The sequence below is a fragment of the Mixophyes fleayi genome, chromosome 6 (genome assembly GCF_038048845.1).
Source record: "Mixophyes fleayi isolate aMixFle1 chromosome 6, aMixFle1.hap1, whole genome shotgun sequence".
NCBI lineage: Eukaryota > Metazoa > Chordata > Amphibia > Anura > Limnodynastidae > Mixophyes > Mixophyes fleayi.
In genome coordinates, this window is record NC_134407.1 from 169,137,006 (window position 1) to 169,147,139 (window position 10,134).

The 10,134-nt window shown below is 40.8% G+C and overlaps 1 protein-coding gene across 1 annotated transcript; it reads right to left on the minus strand.

Moving 5' to 3' along the window:
- Positions 1–1,133: 1,133 nt before the first annotated feature.
- On the minus strand, positions 1,134–7,629 carry LOC142095392 (keratin, type I cytoskeletal 42-like). Its single transcript, XM_075178342.1, has 6 exons — positions 7,405–7,629; positions 3,662–3,744; positions 3,102–3,258; positions 2,769–2,930; positions 1,627–1,752; positions 1,134–1,358 (listed from the first exon to the last, which is right to left on the minus strand). The coding sequence occupies exons 1-6, from the start codon at positions 7,612–7,614 to the stop codon at positions 1,134–1,136; spliced, it is 963 nt and encodes a 320-aa protein (XP_075034443.1). The 5' UTR covers positions 7,615–7,629.
- Between the last annotated feature and the right edge of the window lie 2,505 nt (positions 7,630–10,134).

The following is a 10,134-nucleotide window of genomic DNA, read 5'->3' on the forward strand; positions in this document are numbered from 1 at the left end:
GCTTGCAGGGAGTGCTACCATTTTCAGACTATACTCAGGTGCCAGTGCAGGTCAAGTATGTCCCATGTCAGGGCTACATTTCCAGCATGGGTCCTTGGCAGTAGAGACTTTTGATTAAAAGACAGCAACTGAAAACACTGCGAAAGCTTGTGTCATTGAGGGAACAGGAGAATTTAAAATAATGTTCAACCCATAAATTAAACAGTTTGTCCACCCTCCCAGTATAAAGTCAGGTAGTTGTATTTAACAGTGATGGGGGATTTGTCTGGAAGGGAGTACATAATAGGCTTGCTTTGACTTCAGCTTAATCACAAGCTGCTTTCTCTAGAGATATCACACCCCCCTCCCCACCAAATTTTAAGTGACCTATTTGCTGTCAAATACAGTGATTAAGTGTACGATGAGAGGTAGAAAAAATAATTTAAGTCTTTAATTTACAACTTCCAGCAGTCACAAGTGTGTACTGATTTTCCATGCTGCCACATTAAAATTTCTACTTTGATTTATTACAAGAATAGTATTATTTATCACTTTTAAGGTCATTTGTAAAGCTATATATTAAATAGGATAGATAATAAAAGAATATAGAGACTGATCTTTTATAGTCATTTATTAGGGAAGTTAACAGGAGTAATTATTAATATTTTTGACTACTTCCCTCCCTTCCAATTCCTTTACCTAAATCCAATTAACATAGGTCAAACAATTAAAATAGTCTAATTCATTGGGCTCTGGAACTTGTTGGGGTCTTGACTCTCCTAGCATAACAATGACATTCTCTCTCAGAAGCTAGGGAAAAAATAATCGCCATTTATGACCACTGACCAGACCAGCACAGTTACGTTAGTTAACTAGTCATTTAGAATTTCTAAACCGAGGATAAATCAATTTGTTGTACATTTCATATTCTAAACTCCAATATCTTTTTATCCATAACACATGACATTTAAAAACTATAAAAGTTTCCTCTAACAATTTTATGGTCATCATCATTTTTAAGTGAAGGAAGCCTTAATTTAGCTATTCAGTGAGCGTTTATTAAGCTTACTACAAAACTGAGAAGTGTCAATTTAATGTAAATTTTAAGCCAGCATTACTGAACTGAATGGCAGCTGTATAATACATTGCTGAACTTACTGGATGTCATGTCCATCCAAGAGGCGTTTGTAGGTGGCGATCTCCATCTCCAGGTGGGTCTTCTGATCCATCAGGATCTTGTACTCATAGTTCTGACGTTCCAGATCAGATATGATTTGAGCCAGCTGAGACTCCACATTATCGATCATAGCTTGTAACTGGGCGATTTGGGAACCATAAGTAGCTTGTGTCTCTGCCAAAGTGCATTCCAGGGCTGAAGTCTATATTTGAGAATTTGACAATAGCATAAAATAATGCACACAGAGAGCATGCAATGGACAATGGGTAATTTTTTTGCATCATTAAATGTTATTATCTATGGAGTTATTTGAGATAGGCCAACTGAACTATATCCACCAAATTGTGGTTTTCAAGCTCACTTTTTAAATGTTAGCCGCAACAGACATTTGTTACATGCCACCGCATCAGTATGTAATAGAAGACAAGGGAAAACTACTAATTATTAGAATTCCAACTATTTTTACATACCATGCTCAACTGGCTCTGCAGTTCAATTTCCAGGGTCTGGACACAGCGCTTCAGCTCAATGACCTCGGTTTGCACAGACTGGAGTTGCTGTGAGCCTGAAGCCACCTGACAATTTAGCTCTTCACTCTGCCAATACAATTAAAAGTGTTACAAAGGCAATGGATGGATGCTGCTAATAGAATGACCAATTTTCTTAGTGGTGCTTTAACAAAAGTAAAACCTGCTTTTTGTTTGTCTGAATATGCTGAAGAAACTGACTACTTAAATTTCCCAATGGAGCCAAGTATTGTTTTGTCATATGTACCAGGCATATATTTATGCTCACAATAGTGGATAATGGCCTCAGGAACAGAATCTAGAATCATATCAAAGAAAGTGGAGCATGTATGACCTCTTCAATCAGTAATGTTAGTCTGGTGCGGGCGACTTACTCTTTGTTTCAATGAACTCAGGTCGATGTTCTCTAGAATTCCTGAAGCTTGATTAATGTTTGAATATCTACAAGTCAAGTGAGGGGCTCTTTGCATATTTTAATGAAGATGTAGCCTCAGAAAAACTGATTGGAGCCGGGCAATAAGCTGGGGGCATTGTTTGCATACCACTCACAGATCTTATTCTCCATCTGGGCATATTAGAAAATCATGAGTGTTTTTGTTGTGATATGGCATGAAAAAATGTGTGGACTGGTGGGTACCCATTATTGTTTGGTTGATACAATATGTTTAGTGTTTCCCCTATAAGTTAATAAAAGCATTAGATATGACAAATGCAATGCATGTTCAAGGAGTTAGGCAGAGGTTCCCAAACTGTGTGCCTAGGCTCCATGGGGTGCCTCAGTGATCTCACAGGGGTGCCTCGGTCAGGGCCAGTGGTAAACAAGGCTGGGGACTACTTGGTAATTATTTTGGATTAGGGTGCCTTGAAAAAAATTAGGGTATATAATTCTAAGTATTTTTTACAACTAACAATTTTTCTTCCCTTCCTGTATTTTATTTGTTTAATCAACCATAGGATTTTCAATTGAATAAAAAAAAGTGACAGGCAGTTTATGTGACTTGGGTGTTTATTACTTTGCAATGGGTTATTATTATTCATTTAAAACAAAAATATAATTAATTATATTGAAACCAATAGTATTCTACCCTTTGTCTGAAAATATCATCAGCGTCTCTCAGGTTCCTCTCCATCAGGTTTTCATATTCATCCCGGATTTCAGACAGGGCTCTATTGAGGTCAATGGATGGGGCAGCATTCATTTCCACGTTGATTCTAGCCCCAAGCTGGGCACGAAGGCTGTTTACTTCCTAAAGAGATGAGAAATGTATACACAATAATACATAACAATGAGAGTAATGTAACACACAGATTACTTTTACTACAATAAATGTCTGGATCCAAGAAAATCTATTTTTTGCTCTCTTACCCTTCCTGAGGTTTATTTTTACATTTCTCTAGGTTTTATAACTGAAGATTACCTCTTCATGATTTCTTTTCATCTCCTGCAATTCTTCCTGGAGGCTCTGAACTTGCATCTCCAGGTCACATGTCTCCTGGTTCAGTCCATCTAGCACTCTGCGCAGAGCGTTTCCATCAGATTCAGCACTATTACTCATACGCCGTTCAATCTCATACCTGGAGAGTACAAAGCAGCCTTATTAATTTACTAGCTTAATAGGCAAACCCGGCACAAGTGTAGGAAAGCATTATTTAGGGTGAAGCTTTGAATGTAATATTTTTTATTTTATTTGCTTTTTTGCTTTTTAGTGCAACTTGTTTTTACCATACACAAAAGAGCGGCATCATCATTTTCAATCCACAATTGCACATTTAGGGTGTTATCTACCAGATCCTTTTCATTTCATAGTCAGTGTGTAAATTACTGCAAATTCTTCATCTAACATATCCTACCCCTAGTCATAACAGGGTCATCTTCCCTCTTGTAGTAAAATCAGTTTGCCTTTATAATACCTTTCTAGTAAATACTGTGTACATAGCAGACATGATATAGAGAAACATGTAATAATAAAATATATACTTGTCACGGAAGTCATCAGCAGCCAGTCTGGCATTGTCAATCTGTAGAACAATCCTGGCATTGTCTGTTGTAGCTGCAGAAATCTGTAAAAGATATTAACCCATGACGCTCAATGACATGATGTAGTTGCTTTGCTGAATTAGGCCCTCATTTAGAGATGAATGTCCTTTTTCTTGTATAAAATACGCTTTTTTATACTTCTATACTGCACACAAAAATGCATCCGTAAATGTCTGCATGCAGATTCAGCCATCTTACATTTACGACTTCTTATATTTAGAGAGGAGGAATGGAGGAGGGATGGGGGTCAAACATAAGCTAAGGTGGAAGATACGCTTTTCAGCTGGCATATATCTTGTGGGTGTTTCATCTCTGCTGCAAAGATGTGTTGATGATGATCATCATCAAAACAGACCTTTGCATTGATGAATTAATTAAAAATAATTAATTAAACAGATGATTTAATTACATGAATTAAAAAAACTGTGCTTCCTCTTTGCCAACAAAAATGATCCATGCACCATCATTCATATCCTGGGTTGGTTGCCACTAATGCGGGGAGAACAGGGCCGCCGAGAGGGGGGGGGAGCGGGTACTAATTACCCGGGCCCGGCATGTCAGGGGGCCCGGCCCGGGCCCTTGCGCTGCTGATTTTTTTTAATTTTTTAATTTTTTTTTTGAAAACGTTTTTTTTCCTTTCCTTTTTTTTTTTTTTTTTTGGCGGGGGGGGGGGGGGGGGGGGGGGTGGGGGGGGGGCTAGGTCGTTGGTGGGGGGAGCAGGCTAGTTTAAAAAAAAAAAAAAACATACTCACCTGATCGCGGAGCCGGCATCCCTCCTCTCTGCTGCTCTGTGCTCTATTCAGACTGTCTGAATGCTGGGTGTGATGTCATCATGTCATGCCCAGCATTCAGTCAGTCTGGAGCACAGAGCAGCAGAGAAGACCAAGAGAGGAGAAAAGGTAAGTGAAGGGAGGAAAACGAGGGGGGTACAGAGGGGTTAAAAAACGGGGGGGGGGCAGCATGACAGAGGGGTTAAAAAATGAGGGGGAGCACAAAGGGGTTAAAAAACGGGGGGGCAGCATGACAGAGGGGTTAAAAAATGAGGGGGCACAAAGGGGTTAAAAAACGGGGGGGCAGCATGACAGAGGGGTTAAAAAATAAGGGGGGGCACAGAGGGGTTAAAAAACGGGGAAGCAGCATGTCAGAGGAGTTAAAAACGGGGAAGCAGCATGTCAGAGGGGTTAAAAAATTAGGGGGAGCACAGAGGGGTTAAAAAACGGGAAAGCAGCATGTCAAAGGGGTTAAAAACGGGGAAGCAGCATGTCAGAGGGGTTAAAAAATGAGGGGGAGCACAGAGGGGTTAAAAAATGGGAAAGCAGCATGTCAGAGGGGTTAAAAAATGAGTGGGGGCACAGAGGGGTTAAAAAATGGGAAAGCAGCATGTCAGAGGGGTTAAAAATTGAGGGGGGAGCACAGAGGGGTTAAAAAACGGGAAAGCAGCATGTCAAAGGGGTTAAAAACGGGGAAGCAGCATGTCAGAGGGGTTAAAAAATTAGGGGGAGCACAGAGGGGTTAAAAAACGGGAAAGCAGCATGTCAAAGGGGTTAAAAACGGGGAAGCAGCATGTCAGAGGGGTTAAAAAATGAGGGGGAGCACAGAGGGGTTAAAAAATGGGAAAGCAGCATGTCAGAGGGGTTAAAAAATGAGTGGGGGCACAGAGGGGTTAAAAAATGGGAAAGCAGCATGTCAGAGGGGTTAAAAATTGAGGGGGGAGCACAGAGGGGTTAAAAAACGGGAAAGCAGCATGTCAGAGGGGTTAAAAAATGAGAGGGGCACAGATGGGTTAAAAAATGGGAAAGCAGCATGTCAGAGGGGTTAAAAATTGAGGGGGGAGCACAGAGGGGTTAAAAAATGGGAAAGCAGCATGACAGAGGGGGTGAAAAAATGAGAGGGGCACAGATGGGTTAAAAAACGGGGCAGTATGGCACAGTGGGGTTAATAAACAGGGGTCAGCATGGCACAGTGGGGTTAAAAAATGGTGGGCAGCATGACACAGTGGGGTTACAAAGGGGGGGGGGAGGCATGGCACAGTGGGATTGAAAAAGGGGGGGAGCAGCATAGTATAGTCTGATGAAGGGGAGCCAGATGAAGGGGGCAAAAACAGCATGGAGGGCACAGTGTGATCATAAGGCATGGCGATGATGAAGGGGCACATTATTGTAATATTGGAGCTGGAGGAAGGCCTAATTATTAATCGTGGGTGCTATTGATTTAACGCTGGGGCTGGCTGTAATTTTCTAAATGTAGCCATTTTTTTTTCAAAATAGGTCCTTCAACATTTCTGGATCCGGACAAGCCACAACTAAAGAAAGCAGCAGCCACAGGTGGAGAAAGTGAGAAGAACAGGTAGGAGAGAGCAGCACAGTGTGTGAAATGTTGTGATTCTAGTAGGGACAATACCAATTTTTGGTGAATGTTGTGTCCAATGTAAGGTGTAGGCCAAGACTGAACTGTTTGTGTACACACTGCATTGTTTGTATACTACCCTGTGGTGGTAGATGTCCTGAAAGTCAGGAGTGCTTAAACATATGTGACGCTCCGGCGAATTGAGAGCCTAGTGGTTTTTATGTTAGCCACGCCCCAATGGCACGTTTGCCACGCCCCCAAATGCATGACCGCACCTCCCAAAATTTTTGCACTGCCGTTTGGCTAGCCACGCCCCTGAATATATGACCATATACCTGATCTTTTTTGCGCCGCCGTAAGGCGGCGCAAAAAAATTTTGGGGCTTACTTCACTATGAGGGGGGCCCCATGAATTTGTTGTACCCGGGCCCTGAATTCTTCTTGGCAGCCCTGGGGGAGAATGAACAGTATGAGCTACCCCTGCAGAAGTCGAAATCAGCACCAGGCTATGACATGCTGGGCTGGTCCCACTATAACAGGGAAACCCACAGTGTGGGGTCCTCCTATTATAGTTGGACACAGCTGCAGCCTGTTCAGCACAGAGATGAATTCCCAATAGAATCAGGCTGGCAACCAAAATACACTTTAATCCTAGCAAAAAAACCAACCCCTTGCTGAATGCACAGGAGCTCCTACCAAAACCCCTGTGCAGTGGGTATTAATAAGCTGTTAAACTTGAAAACAAAACATTTTTGTAGGTGGTATTACTGGTCCCAGAAAATAAAAATTTATTTATTTAATTGAACATTAAATCACCAGTGATCATCAAGCTGATGAAAATGACTAGCCTCTCTACAGCATCATGATAAGCTTACAGTATCTTGATACACTTTAAACATATCTTCATTCAGATGCATTTAACATACTATGTTGAGTTGCATGTACCTTAAGATATGTACATCCCAGAATGAACACATAAGTGTGTGATTTTTTTTCCTGCATGCATTTTGCATCTACATTTTGGATGCAAATGAGTCTAACACTACATGAGGTCCATAGTTTTTAATTTTAGATGAGCAAGGATATGATTAGTTTTATACTGTTGTACATATTTTTGAGAAGCAAATAAATACAGTGAATGCATATGTACTAGTTTGTTATATTGCTGCTAATCCTATAGCTGAAATTAAAGGTTACATACGATTTTGTATCTTTATCATCATCATCATCATCATCTATATATCTTTAGTAAAATGTCATAAGATGCAAATTGATTACTTATCGTTGCTAATCATATTGATTTTCTTTTACCTGAAAAATACTTTTCTGATAGTTTACCTGGTTCTGGAGGTCTGAAATAATTCTGAAGTACTGACTGGAGTCGGGCAATGAGCTGGTGGCATTGTTTGCATACCACTCACAGATCTTCTTCTCCAGTTGGGCATTTTCCTCTTCTAGAGCACTGACTTTATCCAGGTAGGATGATAAGCGATCATTCAATATCTGCATGGTTTGCTTCTCATTGATATTGAGCAGGCTATCATTCATCCAACCACCATGGCCTCCAGAGCTGTAATGTGTAGCATGACTATGGCCTCCATGATGATTGATAGATGGGTGCTTGGAGACTGCTTTACAACTTGATCCACCATAGCCACTGAAAGCTTTGTGGTGGCCTTGATGATGGGACATATTGGATCCTCCATAATGGACTTTATGGGAGCCTCCATTATGTGACAAATTAGAGCCTCCATGATGGGAAATGTGAGAACCTCCATGATGGGAATTTCCAAGATGAGATGAGCCAACATGAGATTTATGGAAGCCGCCATGATGAGAAAGATGTGATTTATTATGATGGATCAAATGAGATACTCCTCCGGCATGTGACAAATGGGAGCCTCCATGATGGGAATTTTGAGAACCTCCATGACACAAGTTGTTGGAACTTCCATGATGGGACATATGTGATCCCTTTCCATAATGTGATCCTCCATGATGAGCTGTTGAAAAATGACTGAACACTTTGGGACAATGCCCTCCTGTGTGGTAGCCTCCTTTTAGGGCTCCAATTAAAGAATAGCTGTGCTTGGTGTTATGTCTCATGGTGATGGTGGAGAGCAATGAAGTTGGAAACACAAATTACAGGATCTTAGTCTATGAATGAAGTGCTGTGTTGCCTGCTTTGGCTTTCTATTTATAGATAGAGAAAGAGGCGTTGAAGAAATCTGGACAATCTTTATGTGCTTTTGCTAGCATCATGTATGGGTTCTGCATTATTGACCAATCAATTTTAGGTTGAACAACTGGGGTTTGTTTTTTATAAGGAATAGTGCTTACGTAAGGTGGAGAGGGTCCTTGTACATTTATTATTATACAGCACATCAGACATTTCCACACCCTGATAAACTACATAAACTCTGAGTTTATTTCAAGATGAAAAGTAATGAAATTATTGTTAACCTATGACAAATTTTAATACCTGAGTAATACATTTATAGGGCATGCTTTACATTCTCTTTTACGACCAGTGATTAAGGTGATGTTTTAATGAATGACTAAGGAAAACTAAAGACGAACTATATCTATCTATCTATCTATCTATCTATCTATCTCTTTGCCTATCTACATGAGTAAATGTTGTGTTGAAAGCTGTGTTTGTTAGGAGCTGGTTGCACTCACAAGTCTGTGACATTCCCTGGCTTGTGCATTAACAAACGTGCTCTCCTCTGAATTGTGCACCCACACACCTGTGCCCTTCACTGTTTTGTGCACCCACACATCTGTGCCCTGCCCTGACATTTACTCACATAAACCTGTGCTCTTTCCTGAACTGAGCACCTACACACCTGTGTGCATCCCTTACCATTACAACCAGACATGTGCCCTTCACTTACTTGTAAGCCAACAAAGATGTGCTATCCCCTGAATTGTGCACCAACACACATAGCTGTTGTTCTCTCTTCACTATAATCTTCTCTTTAGCCTGAATATAATCAGACAGACAGCATAACCTTTCCTACTTCAATGTTGTTTATTCAAGTAGTTAAGAATGTTATAATTCAAGTGGTAAAACTGTAATACAGAAATAAGGAAATACATTTACAACATGAACAAATGTATTCTAATGCAAACATGAAAACACATGACAAAAGTGCATAACTAGGGAGCAATCTTACCATTGATGCTGTGCTTAGGGGAGAGATATACTGCACCTCTTGCTTCTAGCATGTAATATCTAAAATGGAGGCCGTAGCTACCCATGGTGCTTTGGTGAATAAACTACAGAGGCTCTGAGAGTTCAATTTAAGTTAATATCAGATGGAGTTTACCAGATGGAGTTTACACAGAATACATACATATATAAATACATAACTGCTGAAGGCATAACACTCCCCACCTGGTATCAATTGATGCCACCACTTAAGTCCTCTGAAGGTAACAACAAGATTAGCTCAGAAACTGGTCTAAGAAATAACTTAGTCTCTCCGTGCTTGCAAATCTTGACTTTGACCTTACGGACCTTCCCATCTTTGCTTGGGAATGTTTTGGTGACAAGACTTAAAGGCCACTCATTGCGCTGTGATTGACAATCTCTGGCGAGCACAATGTCACCAGGTTTTAAGTTAGGTTTGGCAACTTGCCACTTGTCCCTTGATTGCAGCGTAGAGATGTACTGTCTCTTCCACCTGTCCCAGAAGGTGTTTGCAAGACTTTGTACTTGCCTCCATTGATGTTTATATAAGTCTTTGGTGTTGAACTCTCCAGGAGGAGCATGGAGAGTCCCAATTTTCTGGGTAAGAAGAGTGGCAGGTGTAAGCAGGAATGGGTCTTCTGGGTCATTAGAAACTGAAGTCAGAGGTCTAGCATTGACAATAGCTGAGACTTTAGCCATGAAGGATTGTTAAACACTCGTGAGTGAGTCTTGCAGTTCCTACTTGTAAGAAGATGGAATCAAGGATTCTGCGAATTATACCGAAGGCTGAAGGTCCATGCACAACCCTGTTCACTAAGGTATCTCTGCACACCTTTCGTGTCGATGTTCGAGCAAATTTGTAGTTCTTTGGC

What these genes read in the sequence shown, in the direction of transcription:
- LOC142095392 (XM_075178342.1), bottom strand. Translation starts at nt 7,614, where the DNA reads ATGAATGATAGCCTGCTCAATATCAATGAGAAGCAAACCATGCAGATA. An exon ending in TTTCAGACCTCCAGAACCAG is followed by an intron (nt 3,745 to 7,404) that starts GTAAACTATCAG and finishes TATCTTTTACAG; the next exon opens with ATTTCTGCAGCTACAACAGA. An exon ending in TGAAAAGAAATCATGAAGAG is followed by an intron (nt 2,931 to 3,101) that starts GTAATCTTCAGT and finishes TCATCTCTTTAG; the next exon opens with GAAGTAAACAGCCTTCGTGC.